This window comes from Muntiacus reevesi, chromosome 3 (assembly GCF_963930625.1).
Source record: "Muntiacus reevesi chromosome 3, mMunRee1.1, whole genome shotgun sequence".
Lineage (NCBI taxonomy): Eukaryota > Metazoa > Chordata > Mammalia > Artiodactyla > Cervidae > Muntiacus > Muntiacus reevesi.
The window spans coordinates 121642719-121668905 of NC_089251.1; the positions used below are offsets into that span (position 1 = coordinate 121642719).

General features: G+C 38.2%; 1 protein-coding gene across 2 annotated transcripts in view; it reads right to left on the bottom strand.

The window, feature by feature from the left end:
* Window positions 1-5855: 5855 nt before the first annotated feature.
* COL4A3 (collagen type IV alpha 3 chain) overlaps window positions 5856-26187 on the bottom strand; it is a 168371-nt gene continuing 148039 nt past the window's right edge. For both annotated transcript variants that reach the window (XM_065930431.1, XM_065930430.1), the window contains 9 exons: window positions 17877-17949; window positions 15522-15593; window positions 15307-15432; window positions 14139-14237; window positions 12059-12271; window positions 10956-11133; window positions 10714-10828; window positions 9575-9747; window positions 5856-8695 (listed from right to left, as the gene is read on the bottom strand). In XM_065930431.1, the coding sequence (XP_065786503.1) occupies window positions 8611-8695; window positions 9575-9747; window positions 10714-10828; window positions 10956-11133; window positions 12059-12271; window positions 14139-14237; window positions 15307-15432; window positions 15522-15593; window positions 17877-17949 (1134 nt within the window). In that variant the 3' untranslated portion in view covers window positions 5856-8610. The remainder of the gene's footprint in view (window positions 8696-9574; window positions 9748-10713; window positions 10829-10955; window positions 11134-12058; window positions 12272-14138; window positions 14238-15306; window positions 15433-15521; window positions 15594-17876; window positions 17950-26187) is intronic.

Below are 26187 nucleotides of genomic sequence, written 5' to 3' on the forward strand. Positions count from 1 at the left end.
GAGAGACGCGAGAACGCCCGGGACTGGTCCCTTCCGGGAGCTGTAGTTGAGACAGGTTCGTGGTCATGTGACGCGAGGAAGGGCGGACGTAAGACCCACGCAGAGGAGCGGGGCTGTGCGACGGCGATTCCGCGACATCTTTGTTGTGGGCAAAGTGCGCCCACCGCATCTCGTGTTTAAAAGGTAAACCTTCTGTAGCTAGTTAAATAATTAGGTTTCAGGACTGTCCGCATCAAAATCAGGACTGGTGTGAGGCCTAATAATCTGCATATTTCGCCAGCTCTGCACGTGATTCTTAAACAGTATACTCCAATTTTGACGATTTTTCAAGCCCTCTGTGTCGTCCTTAACCCTGACCTGCTTTACTAACCCGGTTTCACAGTAGCTAGAAACCCTGTTTAGTTTCCAAGAAATGTTTGCTGTCTAACCATTTAAAGTGAAAGTGAAGTCGCTCAGTCGTGTCCGACTCTTTGCGACCCCATGGACTGTAGCCCGCCAGGCTCCTCCATCCATGGGATTTTTCAGGCAAGAATACTGGAGTGGGTTACCATTTCCTTCTCTAGGGGATCTTCCCCACCCAGGGATCCAACCGGGGTCTCCTGCACTGCAGGCAGACAACCACATAACCATTAACTTTCTAGGAGAAAGTCAGTACCTTGTTCGTCAACACTGGGGCGAATACGTATGTATTCTTCGATGTTGACAAACAGCCAAAGATACGCATGAGTATATACTTTTCTAGAATCTAAAGATACTTTAGAGATGTTCACTTCAGTTCAGCCGCTCAGTCGTGTCCGCTCTTTTTGACCCTATGGACTGCAGCATGCCAGGCTTCCGAGTCTGCCACCAACTCTCGGAGTTTGCTCAAACTCATGTCCATCATATTGGTGATGCCATCCAACCATCTCATCCTCTGTCGTTCCCTTGTCTTCCTGCCTTCAATCTTTTCCAGCATCAGGGTCTTTTCCAGTGAGTCAGTTCTTAGCATCAAGTGGCCAAGTATTGGAGTTCCAGCTTCAGCATCAGTCCTTCCAATGAACACCTAGGACTGATCTCCTTTAGGATGGACTGGTTGGCTCTCCTTGCAGTCCAAGGGACTCGGAAGAGTCTTCTCCAACATCACAGTTCAAAAGCATCAGTTCTTCGGAGCTCAGCTTTGTTTATAGTCCAACTCTAACATCCATACATGACTATTGGAAAAACCATAGCTTTGACTAGACAGACCTTTGTTGGCAAAGTAATGTCTCTGCTTTTTAATATGCTGTCCAGGTTGTCCATAGCTTTTCTTCCAAGGAGCAAGTGTCTTTTAATTTCATGACTGCAGTCACCATCTGCAGTGATTTTGGAGCCCCCCAAAATAAAGTCTGTCACTGTTTCTATTGTTTCCCCATCTATTTGTCATGAAGTGATGGCACGGGATGCCATGATCTTAGTTTTCTGAATGTTGAATGTTGGTAACATCTAGAGATGTTACCATTCTTTAAAACAATTTGGAAGTCCTCTGAGAATTTCCTTCTTGGGCCCCTTTTTAATATTGACAAATCATCCTTTAAGTACAGATGATCTTAGGAATGATCAGCTATTCCAAGCCAACCTTTTGGGGGAATTTAGAGACCACGCTAAATAAGCTATAACCAAAACATTTAGGAATGAGGGTCTTGCTGCTCCACTAGTATCTTTCTACTTCTCAGTACTTACAATTTGGTTCTTACTCCTGTCCATTCCCCACCAGGGAAACTGAAATAAGTTTCAAATGAAGACTGTGATCCTGAAATATTGAATCTTCCATGTTACCATCTGTATGATCATTCTACTCTTTGGCTCAAAGTCTTCAATGGGTCTCTAATACCAACCAATGATGTACAAGTTCACCATGGTGTTCTAAACTCTAATATGGCCCTCACCTCCTGCCATGCCACTTAATTTACTACGTGTGTAAATGATATACATGTATATATTCTTGATCATTGATTGTTCTCTGAGATTACTTCATGCTTTTCGAACTGTTGATACTTACCTTTATGTATTTCTGCCACCTGTAATGCCATCCTGCCTCTGATCAACTTCTGTTTCTTAAAATTTTAACTAACCTTGAAAGACCACCTAAAATATCCACTTTTGTTATTTTCTGAGGCCTCCAACTTATGAACCATTGTTTATTGACTCACAGTACTTGTCACATTCTGTTGCATATTATAATTATCTATGTATTTGCTTTATTTTCTCCTACCAGATGATAAGTTCCATGTTTGAGACCAAGGTCTATATCTTACTCATCTCACTATTTTCATGGAGCAATCATATTGAGCATATTGTACGTCTTGGCTATAAAGTAATGAGATCTATTTCCTTACTTGACTGATAAGTTGCAGTTAAGGGTAATTCCAAAGCAATAGTTCTAAAAAGGTTTTGAGCAGTGTTATTTTTAGAAACACTTTGCTGCTGCTGCTGCTGCTAAGTTGCTTCAATTGTGTCTGACTCTGTGTGACCCCATAGACGGCAACCCACCAGGCTCCCCCATCCCTGGGATTCTCCAGGCAAGAACACTGGAGTGGGTTGCCATTTCCTTCTCCAATGCATGAAAGTGAAAAGTGAAAGTGAAGTTGCTTAGTCGTGTCCGACTCTTCGCGACCCAATGGACTGCAGCCTACCAGGCTCCTCCGCCCATGGGATTTTCTCCAAAAACCTAAAGAGAGTAGTATTTATCTGGATGGTTAAATTGAGCCTGGTCTGAGGAGGCCTTGCAAATAGCTGAGAAAATAAGAGAAGCAAAAAGCAAAAGAAAAAAGGAAAGATATGCCCATCTGAACACGGAGTTCCAAAGAATAGCAAGGAGAGATAAGAAAGCCTTCCTAAATGAACATGCAAAAAATAGGGGAAAACAATAGAATGGGAAAGACTAGAGATCTCTTCAAGAAAATTAGAGATATCAAGGGAACATTTCATGCAAAGATGGGCACAATGAAGGACAGAAACAGTATGGACCTAACACAAGCAGAAGAGTTTAAGAAGAGGTGGCAAGAATACACGGAAGAACTATACAAAAAGATCTTAATGACTCGAATAACCACAAGGGTGTGATCAGTCACCTAGAGTCAAACATCCTGGAGTGCAAAGTCAAGTGGACCTTAGGAAGCACAACTATGAACAGAGCTAGTGGAGGTGATGGAATTCCAGCTGAACTATTTCATATCCTAAAAGATGATGCTGTGAAAGTGCTGCACTTAATATGCCAGCAAATTTGGAAAATTCAGCAGTGGCCACAGGACTGGAGGTCAGTTTTCATTCCAGTCCCAAAGAACGGTAATGCCAAAGAGTATTCAAACTACCATACAGTTGTACTCATTTCACATGCTAGCATGGTAATGCTCAAAATCCTTCAAGCTAGGCTTCAATAGTATGTGAACCGAGACCTTCCAGATATACACACTGGATTTAGAAAAGGCAGGAGTCAGAGATCAAATTGCCGACATCTGTTGGAACATAGAAAAAGCAAGAGAATTCTGGAAGAACATCTACTTCTGCCTCATTGACTACACTAAAGCCTTTGTGTGGATCACAACAAACTGGAAAATTCTTTAAGAGATGGGAATACTAGACTACCTGACCGGCCTCCTGAGAAATCTGTATGCAGGTCAAGAAGCAACTGTTAGAACTGGACATGGAATAACAGACAGGTTCCAAATTGGGAAAGGAGTACATCAAGACTGTATATTTTCACCCTGCTTTTTTAACTTACATGCAGAGTACATCATGTGAAATACCAGGCTGGCTGAAGCACAAGCTGAAATCAAGATTGCTGGGAGAAATACCAATAACTTCAGATATGCAGATGACACCACCCTTAATGGCAGAAAGTGAAGAGGAACTAAAGAGCCTCTTGATGAATGAAAGATGAGAGTGAAAAAAGCTGGCTTCAAACTCAACATTCAAAAATGAAGATGATGGTATCAGGTTCCATCACTTCATGGCAGAAGTGGAAACAGTGGAAGGAGTACAAACAGTGAGAGACTTTTTTTTCTTGGGCTCCAAACTCACTGCAGATGGTGGCTGCAGTCATGAAATTAAAAAATGCTTGCTCCTTGGAAGAAAAGCTGTGACAAACCTAGACAGCATATTAAAAAGCAGAGACATCAGTTGGCCAACAAAGGTCCATGTAATCAAAGTTATGGTTTTTCCAATAGTCATGTATGGATGTGAGACTTGGACTATAAAGAAAGCTGAGTGCTAAAGAATTGATGCTTTTGAACTGTGGTGCTGGAGAAGACTCTTGAGAGTCCCTTGGACAGCAAGGAGATCAAACCAATCAATTCTAAAAGAAATCAACCCTGACTATTCATTGGAAGAACTGATGCTGAAGCCAAAGCTCCAATACTTTGACCACCTGATGCGAAGAACCGGCTCATTGGAAAAGATCCTGATGCTGGGAAAGATTGAAGGTGGGAGGAGAAGGGGACAACAGATGAGGTGGCTGGATGGCATCACTGACTCAATGGACATGAGTTTGAGCAAACTCCATTGCTTTTCCTTCTGTGTCTGGTTGTCTCTTAGTTTCCAGTAAGCAGAGCTGGGATAAGACCGAGGTGACTGAGGCACACTAATTGCTCTGCAAGTGCCCTGTTAATGAGTTACAGGGAATCTCTTAGAGACTGATGAAGACTTTTCTTTCTAAACAGGCTTATAAGTAGAGAGAATGGACTCAACACAGCATTCATTCTTCTGCTTGTAAAAATAAGTTCATTAAAATGGATTAGTATACTTTTTGATAAAAATGTTCTCTAATTAGATTTTTTGGTCCAATTATGAAACTGTTTCTAAATATTTGGGTAACAGTTTTCTTGGTTTTCTTGGAATTATTTCCCAGCATCACCATTCATTCTTTGTTTTCATATGATGATATCTTTATTGTCATTTGACACACCCCAAAAGTTCCTTACCAATGAGAGTTCAGATTTTTGTATATTAAAGGCATTCATCTTTACCAATTCTCTACCTTAGAAATTTTATGAATATTTTTCCTTGAATAGGGTGCATTATAAGTGGGAAACATCAAAATATAAGATCCATAATTTCTGTAATTTATACCTTTTCCTCTTGATTTATGAAAACTCCTTAAATACCTCAATAGGAAATGCATAAAGATATGATTAGGCCTTTCACAGGAAAAAAAAAAACCTCAAGTATTAATTAAGATAAATAAAAACCCCAATACTAATTTAAAGTGCTAAATGTTCAGCCTTGCTGATAATGAGCAAAATGTAAATTGAGACTGGCAAAACTGTGAAGGAACAGCAATGTCCAATATTGGTAAAAGCATAAGGAGATGAATGTTTTCATAACATTGTATTGATGCAACTAGAAATTCTAGCAATGTTTCTGGAGAACATGTATGTATGTGTATAAAATATATATATATTTCAAAGGCCTAAGATGGCAATTCCTTTGATTTTTGCAGTTTTCCTCCTAGAGGTTTATCCTGAGGAAACAATTGGACAAATATGAAATAAAATGTTCATAATACATCCATAATAAAACTAAACATCAGCCAATTCATTGATTTATGTAGAGAAATCCATATAAATACTGATTAGTTCTTACCTATTGATTTGAAAAATATGCCCACAAGAAAAAAGTCTGAGATGATAATACCTTAATTTTCTTGGATGGGGGTGAGGGGTTAGATCATGGCAATTTTTATATAGTCTTCATAATTACTGTTATTTTTTACAGTGAACATATACTATTTTTACAATCCAAAAAAAAATTAACTTGTTTATATTTTGAAAAAAACAAGACCAGATATAAATTTTTCAATTTTATTCTTAGACAATACAACAACATAATATTTAAGGTGTAATTACAGAAATATTAGTACAACATTGTAATTCTGTCAAGATATAATAATATAAAATATTCAATATATTTTAAATATATTTCATTTGGTTATAGAGTAAATATTAAATTAAGTTTAGTAGCAGTAAGTTGCACTGGATGCATAGAAAAATCTTTGTAAGTTAAATTAGCAATAAAATTCAAATTTAGAATTATTGTAATACTTTTATAAATAAATTATTTAATAATGTTTATCTTGCAAAAACACCTCTGAGAAACCCATTATTTCAGCACACTGTGAAATTCCAAAGTTGAAGCCCCAGATTTAAAAGAAACAAGTTATTTACATTTTATCTACAAAGTTAAATCTTCATAACTTTATAAACTACTGATGGGTATCTGGAAAGTAATGCTCATGAGCTGTGTTTCAATGCTCAGTCTTAGAAGGGGAACTGAGCCACTTTCAATATGGCTTCATTGGGATCTAATGTTTTAACATCACTTGTCTTCCTCAGAAGTTAAACACTGATAATGGGACAAGAAAAGAGGGAGCCTGGGGACAAGCAGAGGCCAGTCATTTGCCATTAGCACCAATATAGGGCTTTAACTCATTAGTAAAATTATATGACCTTGAGGTCACTTGTGATTTTGGACTTTAAAGAGAGGTATGGATGGAGCAATATTGGTTGACCTTATTTATACAGACAGTGGTAACTGTCTGTAGAATAGTTTCTTGGATGTTTGCCTATAACAGTTCTTCTCAGTCAGAAATCACCTGGAGAAGCTTGTTAAAATATGCATTTCTGGGCCTTTCCCCCAGAGTTTCTGATTCTAAATGTCTAGGCTAAGCATTTGCATTGATGGCAAGTACCCAGATGCTGCTGATGCTGCTGGTCCAGGGACCACATTTTGAGAATTGCTGACCTACAGAGGGTTTGTGTAGATCAGCTAGCCTTATGCCATTATGGTACAATTAAGAAAGTTGGATATATTTAAAGCAAAAAAAAAAAAAAAGTCTTAGTATAAGGTGAGTCTAAGCAAATAATCTAAGTAAAATGCACTTCTCAGCTTAAATGTAAAAATCGCTTGAAATCAGCCGTCACATGAGCAGTGGAGGATGCCAACCAAGGTGACAGTCTGTGCTTTCCTCTGGGGTCACACCTTCATTTACAGAGCAACTGAGGTTGAAGCAATAACCTGAATTTAAATATCAGCACCACCAACTCCACCTCGGTGGATTAAGAAGCATCTGCGGAGCTTTAATCTCTGGACATCTGGCCTCTGAGATTCATCAAATAGTGCTACTATCAAGTATAAATGGTCTTTAAGGTTTTGTAGATTTTCATTTTCTTAACATTTTCATACCTTGGCTTCTGTAATGCCTAGGAGAAGCTAGATGTCCTGGGCTTTCCCTGGGCATAAATATTATTTTTGAACCTTTATTGAGGCCTGCTGAATTATTCTGATGAAATATAAGAACAAAGAGAAAAAAGGAGGAAAAACAACTTAGACAAGTAGAATTCTTAACAGAGACAGTAAGTTACCTTCTCTGAGATATTGGATCAGAAACAAGTCTCTTTTCATCCTCTTAGTGTCTATAATTTAGTGCAGTGCCTGGGATATGACTTGGTGTTGAATAAAATCTTAAGTTGAATTAGGTAAACTTGGGAATGTTATCAACACACTGAAAAGCAAGTTTTAAGACATACAACCACCAAACTATACAATTTGTACATCACAATTTTTACACAATGGACTCTTCAAATCGTTTATAAGAATATGTAATATCAAAAACATGTCTTTAACAAAGGAAGAATTATGTAGTTAACAAGGAAATACATCTTTCAACACCCAGGTTAAATGGAATATTTAGAGCAAATGAAAAATATTTTGAGCCTGATTAGCCAACAAATGCCTTCAGTTATTCCATGGGTTGCTGACCTGCTAGTTTATAAGGTATGCACCAACATTTATAGGGATGGGGATAAAGTGCACATCAAGGAATCTGTTATTTGTGTGGGTGTAGTTAATTTACTAAGGGTAAAAATTATATCTATTTGAATATAAGCAAGCTATATTGCTGTAGTAAAATGAATTCAATGGACAAGCAAAAATGTCTTTTAAAAAATGTAAACCAAAACCATACAGTATTTCCAAGGCTATTATTATTCTGTTCAGGGCAACCCCCTTCTGGCCTTAGTCTTGGGTGTGTTTGAAAAAGCACTAGACAATCCATGAACCTCAATTCAATTTTGGTTCCCTTAGGTCTTAGATTACTCACCAGGTTTGAAAGTTCAGTTTATTCATGATGCTCTAATATCCCATTTCATCCCCTTCCCTACCCAGGGTCTAAAGCTTTGGGAATTGAGTGATCAGGCAATCTAAAACAGATTTAGCCTCCCTGAGTCTCCAAGATTGGAATAGAAAGGGGCGGGGGGTGAATCCTGGGAATCCAGTGGACCAAATAGCTCTTCACTTGTAGTATCAAACTTTATACAATCACCGTTTACTTAGTGCATGGGATAAAAGTGAAATACAAGATTTTGGTGATACTTTGTGAAAAGCTTAGTGCTTTGCATTAGGGAACTTTGACACAGTACAGATTTAGAGACCAGTATCACAGAACTAACTTAAAAGAAGGCTTTGTTATGTGGGGAAACAAATAGAAACTTTGTACTGGTGTTCCAAGAGAGAAAGATACTTAAATAAGTGCATGTTCTGCAATATTACTTGGTTATTTAGGATGAAAAGTAACAGTTTTATTTTTTCTTTATTTCTTCATGGTCTCCTCTTCATGCACACTTGACAGCGACTTATTATGTTTTCTAACTCCCCAGCTTTCACAGTTGATGGAATGGGTTTTCTGAAATCAAAAGCAAAAAGAACACCAAAAATCTCATCAATTTATAGATAAAAGGGAAATACTTCCTGGGTCTGAGTTTTGTTAATAAATATGGTAGCTCACTTAAACTTTATTTCAGGGAGGTATGTTTCTGAAAAGATACATATGTCAACACTTTATCATTTTAGTTGTATTTAGCAGTAACTTATAAATGCAAACTTACAGATTTTTTTTTTCTGAAAAAATACTCCTACCCTTTTAATTCTCTGTAATATTCTAAAGTCTTCCAACACGATAAATTAAAATCAGTAGATCATTTAATAGTTTTTTTTTTTTTTTTGAGCCCACTGGTGGCTCAGACAGTAAAGAATCTACCTGCAATGCAAGAGACCCAGGTTCAATCCCTGCATTGGGAAGATCCACTGGAGGAGGAAATGGCAACCCACTCCTGTATTCTTGCCTGGAAAATTCCATGGACAGAGGAGCCACAGTCCATGGGCTACAGTCCATGGAGTTGCAAAGAGTCAGACATGACTGATCAACTAACACCTTCACTTTAGTAGTTTATAAATTTATAAATTTATATTCATTATAAGTTTATAATGAAGTTTATAAACTTCAGTAGTCTATAAATTCATATATCAATATTAAATATTTTTAACAATGACAAAAATCATATTTTTTGGTCTTTGTTGGTAAAGTAGCACAAACCAGGGCTACTTGTTGACTCTAGACCACTTGTACACTGGGAGTGCCCAGCTAAACAGGATTTTATTGGCACAGGGAGGTTTTTTTTTAATGTGAGTACATCAGCATGCAGGGAATGAAAATCTAACACAGGCGACCTTTGAATAGTTATGCAGTTGAGTCATCAGATTAAACTTAACTTTGAATAGTTACCTGAACATTCTTTTGGGGTCTAATGAAGCCAACCAGAAACTGTAGGAATTTGAATAGTAGTTGCATGTTCCTCTTCCATGACATTCTATAAATGGACTGGCTCGGAATTCTTCCAGGCAGGAGCCGGGGGAGGCGAGGGCTTGCCCAGCACCCTCTGAACCAGCACTTGTGAACTGTCACAAGAAAAGGATCCAAATGAGAATTCTGTGCATAGTGCTCACATTTTCAATGCTCTATTTTTTTTTTCTTAATAGAAGACAAAAAAAAAAAAAAAAAAGAAAGCATGAATAGAACTTCTTGTGCTATTTACCCAAATTTACTGTAACACTCCAGGTACCTTCCAAGTTGAAGGATAGTCATCAAAAATAATCTAAAAGCTGTTTATTTTGCCTAGAATGCTTTCCGCCCCCCACGTTTGACTTGTTCTTTTTTTTGTCATTCAGGGGCCTGCTCCACAAAGCTTTCCTTGACCTCATCCCTATCAGTCGCTCCTCTTATCTTGCTTTATTTTCTCCATAGGACTGCTCATCATCTGAACTCGCTACGTACTGCCATTGTTATGTTGTCTTCTCACTTATATCTCTACTACTATGAAAAAAGCTCCATGAGAGCGGGAACTTTGGTTCACTGCTGGTATCCTAGTGCCTAGAATGGTCATAGCATAGCACAGAGTAGGCATTCAATAAATATTTGTTGAATTAGTGATTGTGTAAAGAAGGGAGAATAAAGTATCATGAAAGATGTTACACAAAATATGAATAATCACCAACCACATCTGTGCAGGTATCAAAATCGCAAATGTCAATCCATAGATTTCTTCATTTAGTACTTGTATCTGGAGAATTTTTCTTTAAAACGCTATTTCTCTTTTAGTTCCCATCTTCATAAGGAAATTCAAAGGGTCTTACTTAGAATATGTGGGTAATCTCTTTCTGAGAAGTCTGTTTTTTAAAATGCTCCATTATGTACAAAAACAAACAAACTTAAAGCATATTTGCAGATTTTCAAGCAAATATTCACAGCAGATTGTGCACACTGATGTCTAACAATATCATTCCTGGAGACCATATCTCATCCAGCCCAATGTAAGATTCCATGGGTAATGTTTACTATGAATGTACTGTTCCTTTTCTCCTTACCATGATGAAAGAAAAGCCTTTCCAGAGAGAAATCCAGCCAGCAGGACAGGGGGGGATATCAGTGGTTTGGCTGTGAACAGCTATGGCAATTGCAGGACCTTCACAGACCGTGCATCTGTAACATGAAACAAAAAATACGGGTGCATCACCACTTTCTGCACCACTGTGTGCTGCCTTACATTCTGTGACAAAGGAAGTGGTTCACCTGTTGCCATCATGAAACTAAGGGACTGGGATTTTACCTGCTAATATAAGGGTCCAGGGCCCTGCCAGTAATTGGAGCCATGTCCATTGGTATCATAGCTGGTGTTGACAGCCAGTATGAATAATCGTTTCGAGATGCGAAATTACATACATCGTTGATATTGCAGAATAAGAATGGCATTGTGGTAAATCGCTGCAGGCAGCTGCCAAGTGTTCCTAATAAAACATCAGACTGGGTATCACTTTCAGTAAATTCCAGTTATTTTGATTATCATTACTAGATAGAAGCTAATTAAAACATAACGTGTGGCAAAAACTGGAGAAACACGACACAAAAGAGCTATTTGCAAAATGTGTGATTGAAAAGTTTTAATACTGATAGGCATTAAAGATCCAATAGGGACATAAATCTTCCTTCTTCCACCTTTAACACTTTCTGGGGCCCTTTCTAATCATCTAGAACTTGAGGACTAGCAGAGGTCATTGAGAAAATGTCTTTGCTTCAAAGTATCCCCAGTTCTTCATATGTATGCGATGGCCAATAACCAGGCCAAGCTTTGGAACAGATTTTACTTTTAAGCCTGAATAGCAGACAGGTTATTTGAGTGAAAATTGTTTTTTTTAAATAAGACCAACTAGATTGGCTCCTTCTAGAGCTTACAATCCAGAATGAATATTAGACATGAGGCCAATGTCTTATTTACTCTCTTTAAAAAGTATTGATGAACTTATTTGCAGGGAAGGAATGGAGACACAGAGGTAGAGACTTGTGGATACAGTAGGGGAGGGAGAGAGTGGGATGGATGGAGAAAGTAGCATCAATACAGATATATACTATCAGGTGTAAGATGGATAGCTGGTGAGAAATCGCTGTGGAGCAGCGCTCTGTGATGACCTGGAAAGATGGGATGGGGAGAGGGGAAGGAGGGAGGAGATGGACGTATAATTATGGCTGCTTCACATTGTTGTATGGCAGAAACCAACACAACATTGTAAAAATTAAAAAACAAAAAATAAAAACAAAAGTGCTAAAGATATTTGGATTGTTTACACCTAACTTCAGAGGGAAGTACCCTATGCCATAAAAATGTATTGTCTGTATGTGGAACGAAGTGGATAGAAATTAAACAGGGGGCATTACCCAGGTCTTGTCCATGGGATTGTTCATTTCCTTGTACAAAGAGAAGAGAAAACCCACTGTAGAGTGGCTCTGTCCCTTCTGGACAGGAGGGGATCGCTGTGGTCTGGCTGTGCCGGGTGAAGACAAAGCCCCTCATCACTGTCCCTGCTGCGGGTGGTCCAGTGTCTCCAGGCCTCCCCTTCAAGCCCGGCAGGCCATCGGATCCAGGTGGTCCTTTAAAAAACACACTATTCATGTGGCAACACAAAACCTCAAACTTGTTTATCCAAAATACTAATTCAAATATTTACATATACTTATTAAGCCTCACGGAGAAGGCAATGGCAAGCCACTCCGGTACTCTTGCCTGGAAAATCCCATGGACAGAGGAGCCTGGTAGACTGCAGTCCATGGGGTCGCTAAGAGTCAGACACGACTAAGCGACTTTACTTTCATGTTTCACTTTCATGCATTGGAGAAGGGAATGGCAACCCACTCCAGTGTTCTTCCCTGGAGAATCCCAGGGACGGGGGAGCCTGGTGGGCTGCCATCTATGGGGTCACACAGAGTCAGACATGACTGAAGTGACTTGCAGCAGCAGCAGCATTAAGCCTCAACTACAGAAAGGAGTCCTAAAGAAGTATGGTTTATAAAATGGCCAAAGAACTTTCTTAAATGTTGACTATTTTATTACAGATGACTCTTGTTATAAATATTTGTTTATATCTGATGATGAATTTTTTGAGATCAGTTCTTCATCTCTATGTTGCCCTTCGGTGCCTGGCATCAAGACCATCTCTGTCTACTTGCTAGTAATTCTCAACACAGTTTGTGTTGTAGATTCCTCAATCTTGCTATGGCCCCATTTTGAAGCCAGATGTGACCAGTAAAGTTTTTAAATTCATATAATTATTAATAAGAGTTTTGTTTTTACCACTTTGAAAAACACACTTTGATGAAAGTCAAATGATTAACAGTGTCTTAAAGTGCAGTCAGGACAGTACTAAATCATGAGCAATTATGCAATTATTATTATTAGCTAGCATTATATTTGAATTTTTAAAGACAAATCTCTAATCTTTATACAGTTGTGTCATAGTAGATCTGGGCATATGTCAATGTATTGGGAAATCACATTTAGAATTTTTTCTTACTTTAACAAAGATTCAATCCTAAAAAATAAGATTTGGACATTTAGATATTTTCTAGAAGGGTGTTTTGAAACTTTTGCAGAAGGTAGACTTTGATTCAGGCATATCAAATTGACACATATAAGCTTATGTTCAGCTTGAAGTACTTAAAAGAGGCTCCTTTTCAGGACACACACATGAGTTGTTGAATTGTATTCAAGGACGGCATAGTTAGAAAATGACTTTCCTGAATAATGATACTAAGTTGCTCTTCTATTCATATCAAAGTAACATTTTTCCAACTATGCCTTAGGTGCCACTCTTTTTCTTTTCTTTGAAAAAACATGTGCAACTCATATATTTCTGTTGTAAATTAGATTAATACTAAAAATTAAACTGAAGAGAATTTATAAGGTGATTTTAACTTATTTTACAATAGCAAAATTTATATAAGTATGATAGTTTGCAAATTCTGTATTAATCTATGTGCTTTATTAACTCTGCCGTGCTCTTATCTCATAAGATGCATGTGTATCAACAGGCCAATAAGTAAAACCCATTCTTAATTGAAGTCTATAAACCTTAATCTTAAATAAGTAGATCATCACTTTCTACAGTAGGTATCAAAAATCAGGTGCCCTGCTTAGAGGCAGATGTTATTACCTAAGTACATAGTATCAGCTTTTCTGAAAATAGAATTGGTGTTTCATTAGGTCTATGAGTCTATGAGCCTGCAGGTTAAAAATCAGTACATTTGCCCAGTTAAGATACAGGAATAATGGTATATTCCAATAACTCTTGATTGTCTCTTTCAAAAAGAATGTTTTGCCCCTGGCTTAGTCTTCTCTGCACAGCACACACTGAAATATTTAGAGTTCTCACAAGTTCAAACAAGCCTCCTTTCTCTCTATATACAGAGAACAGCTCTCCCTCAGTGAAGAACAGCCAGCTAGCTGTTTGTTTTGTTTTACCTTGCTCTCCTTTAGAACCTTTGTTGCCTTTTTCTCCAGTTGGTCCAGGAGGTCCTGGTGGCCCATCCTCCCCTGGTTTACCTTTTGGCCCACAGGGTCCTAAAGCAAAAAACCAACATTGTATTGAATGGTTCACATAGCATAAAAGGCAAGGTGGCCAACCATCCCATTTTATCCAAGACTTCCCCAGTGTCAATAATAGAAAGAGACCCTTATCCCTGGGCAGACTGGGACAACTGGTCATCCAACATGCTATAATCTATTTCCCAAGGGAGAGAAAAAAGACTAACAAATGAACTAGGGGAATATGAAATACAGCATTTTAATACTGTGCTACCATTTAGATTAATGCTACTCCAGAATTCACTATGCCCTTATATTGATCAAAGTAATAAAATCTCTCATCTCTCAGGTGATTCAGATGAACCTAGAACACAATTCCATCCAGAGGTCTATTACAATATGCTAGGCCAATAGAAAGAAGTTGGTTCAATTTCCATGCACCAATAATTTTAAAAGATTTCATAATAGTAATAGTAAGTACATTTGCATTTACTAATTTTCCAAGTGCTGTGCAAAGTGTTGGAAAGGTATAAATATTTTACATAGAACTCGGATTTATTCAGGCAACAATTTAGAAATAGAGCTCTAAGACTGGCAGTTTTCAGAGAAGATAGCCTTCATACTTTTACCTTAATAAAAAACAATCCTGAGTACCCTATAGTGTATTTGCTCAACTTTATACTATAAACACCAGTTGTCAATAGGGTCAAAATGTCTTTGATTTACTGGTCTAGAGTAAAATAAGCTCAGTCTTTTGGCCACCTGATGCAAAGAGCCGACTCATTTGAAAAGATCCTGATGCTGGGAAAGGTTGAAAGTAGGAGAAGAAGGGGATGACAGAGGATGAGATGGTTGAATGGCATCACTGGCTCATTGGACATGAGTTTGAGTAAACTCCGGGAGTTGGTGACGGACAGGGAGGCCTGGCATGTGGCAGTCCATGGGATTGCAAAGAGTCAGACATGACTGAGCGACTGAACTGAAATGACTGAAAGCCGATTATTAAAAACACTATAATGTATAACATTTTCTGTGAAGTTGTATTGTTTGTTTCCAAATCTCTTTACAAGAAGTTTGGTTCCAAGACTTTCTAGTGATTCCACACCTGGATCTCCTGGTGGTCCCGGGGGCCCGGGTTCTCCTTGCATCCCTGGTTCTCCACCTGAACCAGGTGGGCCTGGGCTTCCTGGAAGGGAGATGATTTTCACTGTGCCAGGCTCTCCACGTACACCTATTGGCATGAACAGAAGAGGATGATGGCTTTCCTGATGAGCTACTCTTTCTTCACTGAGAACAATATGAAGGAAATAATATATTTACCAGGTGGTCCTTTTGGCCCAATTTGCCCTGGAGGTCCAGGTGGTCCTGGAAATCCTGAATTACCCTTCTCCCCTTAAAAAAAAAAAAAGGCAATGTCATTCCACATACAACAGTGGGTTTCCTAGCTCTTCAGATTGATTACTGTCTCTAAGGGGAGATTCTGGGATTGATGACTGGAGGTTGTGAGTTGCATGACAAGGACTGCAACTTAGTTATATTCACATGGGTTGTAGCATTTTATTTGGACCCAATTGGTCATGCGTACTGTTTATTAAAAATGTATTCTAGAAGTACACATTAAGAACTAGTATCTTAGCATTGAAGAGGAAGAGTTCTTACTTTTTAAGTTCAGAAACCAATTTAATATTTAAGGTAAAATATGAAGTGACATTAAATCTTACTTTAGGACTTCCTAGTGAGTTATAGTGGTTGTCATAGTTATCTACTGTCTCGGCTTCTTACTCTAGCTTTACTAGTAGCCCAAAGTTAGTTATATTAGGAACTCTCATGAGCTCATATGGAATATCTTGTTTGATTAAACTATCAAAGTGGTAAGTTTTCTCTCTCAGTCTTTGACATGTATAAAAAGTTACCAAGAAACATTAGTTTGGAGAAACACTCTTTTTAAAAATCTTGACACAATGTACATATCACATCTACATTGTTGCTGTTTAGTCCCTAAGTTATGTTTGACTGTTTGAGACCCCATGGACTGTATCCCACCAGGCTCCACTGTCCATGAGATTTTCCAGGCAAGAATACCGGAGTGGGTTGCTAATTACTTAGAACTTAATACTAAATATGATATTCATAGCAGAAATATAATAAAACAATTATATTATCAAAAGTTAACTGGCAATCACACTATAAATTATCCACTTGATATCAGAACTTGAGGATATGTTAATATTTGCTTATATCTACCAGAAGATGCCTAATCTTTTGGGGAATAAAAATTTCCAAATAAAGAATTCAAACTCATTAGTGGTGCCAGATGATGGACAGTCTTATTCTGACATCTAAGAGAATAGCTGAATGTGTTTCATGGAACATATTTCAAAAGAACTGGTTAATACTTCTTATTTTATGAATCTTCCTTGGCTTTGCAGGTTGCGCTGCTGGTAAAGAACCCAACTGCCAATGCAGGAGACGTAAGAGACATGGGTTCGATCCCCGGGTCGGGGAGATCCCCTGGAGGAGGAAATGGCAACTCACTCCAGTATTCTTACCTGGAGAATCCCGTGGACAGAAGAGCTTGGCGGGCTACAGTCCATGGGGTCGCAAAGAATCGGACATGACTGAAGCAATCTAGCATGCATGCACACATGCCCTTGATATACATCTAAATATTTCACCAGAATATTTCTTTCTTTGGTATAGCATTTCTATAATTTTTCAAGTTTTAGCTGTTCCTGTTCTGAGACTTGGAAGAGTGACAAATGGTCCACATCCTCCCCAGGCTGCCTGCCAGTGTTCACCCACCCAGTGGCTAGTGAGATTTCTCAGAATCTCTCGCTTTGGTTTCTCCTTAGTTATTTTGCTTTTTGAAGAGTCGGGATTGAAAAACTGAAAAGGCTATCTTTGACCTCCACCTTGTCCTCCCTCAGAACTGGAAAAATGTCTTTCATGGAAATGTGCTTTTGTTCACTTTGGTTTTTACTAATTTAGCATCTATTTATACTATGATCATCAATTCCCTGCACACACAAAACAATCCCAGTGGATTCAACCTGCTAAGACAACATATCCAATATTCAAAATGTCATTTGAGGTCATAGTACCATTATGGGGGATTTTCTGAACACCTGAAGTTTAAATTTTATGTGTATGAATGTTTTAAACTTAAAACTCCAAATTCTGTTTCCTCTGATTAAAAAACATAATACATGTGCCCTATAAAAAAATGAAACACTTAAATATGCATATAAAAATTTACTTACCCTCCCCCATGATCAGTTTGTGAATATTCTTTTAGATTTTCATCTTTTTAAAATTATCACACAGGCACAAAGTAAAATAAATCATTCAAAGCAACACTGTTGCTATTGATGTAGTTCCCCATTCTCTAGCCCAACACACATCAGTACACTCAAAGGTCACCACTTCAAACTGTTTCTGTTTTAAGCTTTTCTAGTTTCCATCCTTAAGATATGGTTTAATTTTTAAGGCCTCTGGGGTTGGGTGCTGGTGCATTCTAACTAAGCCCTCAGTCTTCCTGCTTCATTCTTCCTTCTCATTCATCCTATTTGCACCCAGCCTGTTCTGACACTCTGGGTTCAGTAAACATCTGTGTGCCCTAAAATGTGACTCGTGGTCATTGCCTTTGCACCATAGAGGACGGAACAAAAACAGTACCTTTCAAGCCTGGAAATCCATAGAATCCAGGATCACCTCTGGCCCCAGGCTGACCGGGGACACCTGGTGCTCCCTATATTTCAAATAAGAAGAAGCAAAACCAAAGACAAATTTTTAAAATCACAATGTTAATTATAGTTTTTTTAAGCATATAAGATATTTTATTATATTGGGTCAGAATGATCTAAAATTGGTAGACATCATTTTTACCTTCTAATCCACTATATCACCTCCTGTAACTTCTGTGTCACCTAGACCTCACCTTAGGTCTATGATTTTTCAATAAAAAAGAAGTAAAAACTACCTTTGAACACAAGAGAGAACATAACTTTTGATGTGAATGTATGTTAGTGTATCGGATACAATTGGATAGTCTGTATTTCGAACTGAACTTCCTGGCATTAGGAGATCTTTCCGGAAGAACAGGTACCAGATTGCCAGAATGAAAGTTATAATTTGTGTTTGTAATTCTTGCAAAGAAAACAGAGATGTTATTGAACTGTAACAACCACCATCATTATAACTAAGCTCTCAGAGTTGTAACTTACTCTGGTCAAAGTGATAGAAGTACAGGTTCTAGGGATGGGAGTAGGAAGTGTGTGTCAGCGGAGTTTTGACCTCACTCTTGGCAAGGATGCAAGATCTGACCGGGCCGAGATGCTCCCATATTAGCAGGTTCACACCGATTACCCTTGTGGCCATGAGATGCTCAAGCAAGGCCATAGGAGGAGAGGGGAGGGAATAAGGCTTCCAAAAAGCGCTGTTTGTCAGAAGGTATGTCACCTCTAGTCTTATACTATCCGTAAGGATTGAGACAGAATGCTATTACTTGAAAACAATGAATTGAAGGTCCTGAAAATGCCAACAGTAACAAAACTGGTCATTGAGCCAGCTGTCTTTGGAGCTTGAAGACCAAAGGAAGAACGGTCCTATTTCTTAGATAAGGTGGTGTGAGTTTAAAAAAGGAAGGAGAGTGAGGGAGGAGCCAAGATGGCGGAGGAGTAGGACGGGGAGACCACTTTCTCCCTACAAATTCATCAAAAGAACAATTGAACACAGAGCAAACTTCACAAAACAACTTCTTTTTTTTTTTTTTTTTTTTTTTTTTTTTTTTTTTCAGCTGAAATTTTCTTTTAATTAAAGACCCAAGGGACAAGAAGCTCCTTTGTGTTACAGTACATAACATATGGCTCTTATACAGAGTAAAATAGACACCAGGGAGTCGACTGTTTATACCAGCGCTAGACTCTTAATGTAGCAGGCAAAAAGTGAGGCAGGATTTCCCTTACTGGCATGGAGACTGTAATAGGAGACTGCAGAGGAGAAAGTGGCAGCTGTCCAGGATTTCAGAGTTCCATATCCTTCAGATCAGTTACTGGAAACATCATGAAACGTATTTTAAAAACTCATTATCTGCCCTTCTTTATCTTATTTACTTTTTTGTATGGGTTTGAAGACAAAACAACTTCTGATCGCTAACTGAGGTCATCAGGCGCCCAGAAAAGCAGTCCATTGTCTTCGAAAGGAGGTAGGACAAAATATAAAAGATAAAAAGAGAGACAAAAGAGCTAAGGACGGAGATCCATCCTGGGAAGGGAGTCTTAATAGAGGAGGTTTCCAAACACCAGGAAACCCTCGCACTGGTGGGTCTGGGGGAAGTGTTTGAATCTCAGAAGGCAACCTGACTGGGAGGGGAAGAATAAATAAAACCTACAGATTACGTGCCTAAAAGCAACTCCCAGCAGAAAAGTACCCCAGACGCCCGCATCCGCCACCAGCAAGTGGGGACAGAATGGAGAGGAGCGGGCGGCATTGCTTAGGGTAAGGACCGGGCCTGAGTGCCCTGAGGGAACCAAGCGCAGCGCAGGGCATGCTCCATATAGAGCAGCCGGGAGCCTGAGCAGCGTAGAGGGGAAAGCAGCGCCAGTCTCTCCCCGCAGCGCGATGGAACTAGCAACCTGAATAAGAGTCCACATCCGTCCGCCTGTGTCAGGGCGGAAATTAGGCACTGAAGAGACAGGCAAACAGAAGCCAGGTAAACAAAGGGAAGCGCTTCAGAAGGGACCCGTGCAACAGATTAAAATCCCTGTAGGTAACACCGACTACACCGGAAGGGGCCTGTAGATATCGAGAAGTGTAAGCTGGAACAAGGAGCTATCTGAAACTGAACCGAACCCACACTGACCTCAACAGCTCTAGAGAAATTCCTAGATATATTTTTACTTTTTTGTTTTTAATTTAAGGAGAAAAAAATTTTTTTCTTTTTTCTTTGTTATTTTTTCTCTCTTACTTTCTTTTAAAATTCCCTATTACTCCCCCATTACTCCTTAACTTTCATTTTCATAGATTTTTATGATTTTTTTAATTAGGAAAATTTTTTTCTTGTTATTTTTTCTTTTTCTCTTCTTTTTTCTATTTTTTTTCTCTTATTTCCTTTTAAAGTCCTCTATTACTCCTCTACTACTCCTTATTTTCATTTTCATTACACTATAACCTTGCAAAAAAAAAAAAAAAAGAGAGAGAGAGAAGCCCTATTTTTAAACTGAACTTCATACATATTTCTAAAATTTTTTTGTGTTTTGGTTTTTGCTTTTAATATTGTATTTTAAAGAGTCTAACCTCTACTCTAGATTTTTAATCTTTGTTTTTCAGTACATGATATAAATTGTGGACATTTAAGAATCCAATATTCAGTTCCCATTTCTATTCAGGAGTGTGTTGATTACTCTCTCCCACTTTTGACTCTCTCTTTTCTACCTCAGAATACCTCTATTTCCTCCTTTCCCCATCTCTTCCCAATCCAATTCTGTGAATCGTTGTGGGTGTCTGGGCTATGGAAAACACTCTAGGAACAGACAACTGCGTAGATCTCTCTCCTCTTGAGTCCCCCGTTTTCTCCTCCTGCTCATCTCAATCTCCCTCCTCCCTCTCCTCGTCTTCATGTAACTCTGTAAACCTCTCTGGGTGTCCACAGAGGGGAGAATCTTTTCACCATTAACCTAGAAGTTTTATTATCAGTGCTGTATAGTTGGAGAAGTCTTGAGACTACTGGAAGAACAAAACTGAAATCCAGAGGCAGGAGACTTAAGCCCAAAACCTGAGAACACCAGAAAACTCCTGACTACAGGGAACATTAAGTAATAAGAGACCGTCCAAAAGCCTCCATACCTACACTGAAACCAACCACCACCCAAGAGCCAATAAGTTTTAGAGCAAGACATACCACGCAAATTCTCCAGCAACGCAGGAACATAGCCCTGAACGTCAACATACAGGCTGCCCAAGGTCACACCTAACACATAGACCCATCTCAAAACTCATTACTGGGCACTCCATTGCACTCCAGAGAGAAGAAATCCAATTCCACTCACCAGAACACCGATGCAAGTTTCCCTAACCAGGAAACCTTGACAGGCCAATCGTCCAACCCCACCCACTGGGTGAAACCTCCACAATAAAAAGGAACCACAGACCACCAGAATACAGAAAGCCCACTACAGACACAGCAATCTAAACAAGGTGAAAAGGCAGAGAAATACCCAACAGGTAAAGGAACATGAAAAATGCCCACCAAGTCAAACAAAAGAGGAGGAGATAGGGAATCTACCTGAAAAAGAATTGAGAATAATGATAATAAAAATGATCCAAAATCTTGAAAACAAAATGGAATTACAGATAAATAGCCTGGAGACAAAGATTGAGAGGATGCAAGAAGTGTTTAACAAGCACCTAGAAGAAATAAAAAAGAGTCAATTAAAAATGAATAATGCAATAAATGAGATAAAAAACACTCTGGAGGGAACCATGAGTAGAATAATGGAGACAGAAGATAGGATAAGTGAGGCAGAAGATAAAATGGTGGAAATAAATGAAGCAGAGAAATTTATCATTTTATCTCTTTTGGTAAATAAAGTGTTGCAAACATTAAAAAAAAAAATGAAGCAGAGAGGAAAAAAGAAAAAAGAATCAAAAGAAATGAGGACAACCTCAGGACCTCTGGGACAATGTGAAACGCCCCAACATTCGAATCATAGGAGTCCCAGAAGAAGACAAAAAGAAAGGCCATGAGAAGATACTCGAGGAGATAATAGCTGAAAACTTCCCTAAAATGGGGAAGGAAATAGCCACCCAAGTCCAAGAAGCCCAGAGAGTCCCAAACAGGATAAACCCAAGGTGAAACACCCAAAGACACATATTAATCAAATTAACAAAGATCAAACACAAAGAACAAATATTAAAAGCAGCGAGGGAGAAACAACAAATAACACACAAAGGGATTCCTATAAGGATAACAGCTGATCTATCAATAGAAACCCTCCAGGCCAGAAGGGAATGGCAGGACATACTTCAAGTAATGAAAGAGAATAACCTACAACCTAGATTACTGTACCCAGCAAAGATCTCATTCAGATATGAAGGAGAATTCAAAAGCTTTACAGACAAGCAAAAGCTGAGAGAATTCAGCACCACCAAACCAGCTCTTCAACAAATGCTAAATATCTTCTCTAGACAGGAAATGCAGAAAGGTTGTATAAACGTGAACCCAAAACAACAAAGTAAATGGCAACGGGACCACACCTATCAATAATTACCTTAAATGTAAATGATTGAATGCCCCAACCAAAAGACAAAGACTGGCTGAATGGATACAAAAACAAGACCCCTACATATGCTGTCTAAAAGAGACCCACCTCAAAACAAGAGACACATACAGACTAAAAGTGAAGGGCTGGAAAAAATATTTCACTCAAACGGAGAACAAAAGAAAGCAGGAGTCGCAATACTCATATCAGATAAAATAGACTTTCAAATAAAGGCTGTGAAAAGAGACAAAGAAGGACACTACATAATGATCAAAGGATCAATCCAAGAAGAAGATATAACAATTATAAATATATATGCACCCAACATAGGAGCACCGCAATATGTACGGCAAACACTAACGAGTGTGAAAGAGGAAATTAATAGTAACACAATAATAGTGGGAGACTTTAATACCCCACTCACAACTATGGATAGATCAACTAAACAGAAAATCAATAAGGAAACACAAACCTTAAATGACACAATGGACCAGTTAGACCTAATTGATATCTATAGGACATTTCACCCCAAAACAATCAACTTCACCTTTTTCTCAAGTCCACACGGAACCTTCTCCACAATAGATCACATCCTGGGCCATAAATCTAGTCTTGGAAAATTCAAAAAAACTGAAATCATTCCAGTCATCTTTTCTGACCACAGTGCAGTAAGATTAGATCTCAATTACAGGAAAGAAATTATTAAAAATTCAAACATATGGAGGCTAAATAACATGCTTCTGAATAACCAAAAAATCATAGAAGAAATCAAAAAAGAAATCAAAATATGCACAGAAATGAATGAAAATGAAAACACAACAACCCAAAACCTATGGGACACTGTAAAAGCAGTGCTAAGGGGAAGATTCATAGCATTACAGGCCTACCTCAAGAAACAAGAAACAAGAAAAAAGTCAAATAAATAACCTAACTCTACACCTAAAGAAATTAGAGAAGGAAGAAGTGAAGAACCCCAGGGTTAGTAGAAGGAAAGAAATCTTAAAAATTAGGGCAGAAATAAATGCAAAAGAAACTAAAGAGACCATAGCAAAAATCAACAAAGCTAAAAGCTGGTTTTTTTAGAAAATAAACAAAATTGACAAACCATTAGCAAGACTCATTAAGAAACAAACAGAGAAGAACCAAATTAACAAAATTAGAAATGAAAATGGAGTGATTACAACAGACAACACTGAAATACAAAGGATCATAAGAGACTACTACCAGCAGCTCTATGCCAATAAAATGGACAACTTGGATGAAATGGACAAATCCTTAGAAAAGTATAACTTTCCAAAACTGAACCAGGAAGAAATAGAAGATCTTAACACACCCATCACAAGCAAGGAAATCGAAACTGTAATCAGAAATCTTCCAGCAAACAAAAGCCCAGGACCAGATGGCTTCACAGCTGAATTCTACCAAAAATTTAGAGAAGAGCTAACACTTATCTTACCCAAACTCTTCCAGAAAATTGCAGAAGAAGGTAAACTTCCAAACTCATTCTATGAGACCACCATCACCCTAATTCCACAACCAGACAAAGATAACACAAAAAAAGAAAACTACAGGCCAATATCACTGATGAAGATAGATGCAAAAATCCTTAACAAAATTCTAGCAAACAGAATCCAACAGCATATTAAAAAAATCATACACCATGACCAAGTGGGCTTTATCCCAGGAATGCAAGGATTCTTTAATATCTGCAAATCTATCAATGTAATACACCACATTAACAAATTGAAAGATAAAAACCATATGATTATCTCAATAGATGCAGAGAAAGCCTTTGACAAAATTCAACACCCATTTATGATTAAAACTCTCCAGAAAGCAGGAATAGAAGGAACATATCTCAACATAATAAAAGCTATATATGACAAACCCACAGCAAGCATTACCCTCAATGGTGAAAAATTGAAAGCATTTCCCCTGAAATCAGGAACAAGACAAGGGTGCCCAATCTCACCACTACTATTCAACATAGTTTTGGAAGTGTTGGCCACAGCAATCAGAGCAGAAAAAGAAGTAAGAGGAATCCAGATAGGAAAAGAAGAAGTGAAACTCTTGCTGTTTGCAGGTGACATGATCCTCTACATAGAAAACCCTAAAGACTCTACTAGAAAACTTCTAGAACTAATCAACGAATATAGTAAAGTTGCAGGATATAAAATTAACACACAGAAATCCCTTGCATTCCTATACACTAACAATGAGAAAACAGAAAGAGAAATTAAGGAAACAATACCATTCACCATTGCAACAAAAAGAATAAAATACTTAGGAGTATATCTACCTAAAGAAACAAAAGACCTATACATAGAAAACTATAAAACACTGATGAAAGAAATCAAACAGGACACTGATGGAGAAACATACCGTGTTCATGGATTGGAAGAATCAATATTGTCAAAATGGCTATACTACCCAAAGCAATCTATAGATTCAATGCAATCCCTATCAAGCTACCAACAGTATTTTTCACAGAACTAGAACAAATAATTTCTCAATTTGTACGGAAATACAAAAAACCTCAAATAGCCAAAGTAATCTTGGGAAAGAAGAATGGAACTGGAGGAATCAACCTGCCTGACTTCAGACTCTATTACAAAGCCACAGTCATCAAGACAGTATGGTACTGGCACAAAGACAGAAATATAGATCAATGGAACAGAATAGAAAGCCCAGAGATAAATCCACAAACCTATGGACACCTTACATTCGACAAAGGAGGCAAGGATATACAATGGAAAAAAGACAACCTGTTTAACAAGTGGTGCTGGGAAAACTCTCAACCACCTGTAAATAATGAAACTAGAACACTTTCTAACACCATACACAAAAATGAACTCAAAATGGATTAAAGATCTATATGTAAGGCCAGAAACTATAAAACTCCTAGAGGAGAACATAGGCAAAACACTCTCCGACATGAATTACAGCAGGATCCTCTATAACCCACCTCCCAGAATATTTGAAATAAAAGCAAAAATAAACAAATGGGACCTAATGACACTTAAAAGTTTTTGCACAACAAAGGAAACTATAAGTAAGGTGAAAAGACAGTCCTCAGATTGGGAGAAAATAATAACAAATGAAGCAACAGACAAAGGATTAATCTCAAAAATATACAAGCAACTCCTGAAGCTCAATTCCAGAAAAATAAATGACCCAATCAAAAAATGGGCCAAAGAACTTAACAGACATTTCTCCAAAGAAGACATACAGATGGCTAACAAACACATGAAAAGATGCTCAACATCACTCATTATCAGAGAAATGCAAATCAAAACCACAATGAGGTACCATTACACGCCAGTCAAGATGGCTGCTATCCAAAAGTCTACAAGCAATAAATGCTGGAGAGGATGTGGAGAAAAGGGAACCCTCTTACACTGTTGGTGGGAATGCAAACTAGTACAGCCGCTATGGAGAACAGTGGGGAGATTTCTTAAAAACCTGGAAATAGAACTACCATATGACCCAACAATACCACTTCTGGGCATACACACTGAGGAAACCAGATCTGAAAGAGACACGTGCACCCCAATGTTCATCGCAGCACTGTTTATAATAGCCAGGACATGGAAGCAACCTAGATGCCCATCAGCAGACGAAGGGATAAGGAAGCTGTGGTACATATACACCATGGAAAATTACTCAGCTGTTAAAAAGAATTCATTTGAATCAGTTCTAATGCGATGGATGAAACTGGAGCCCATAAT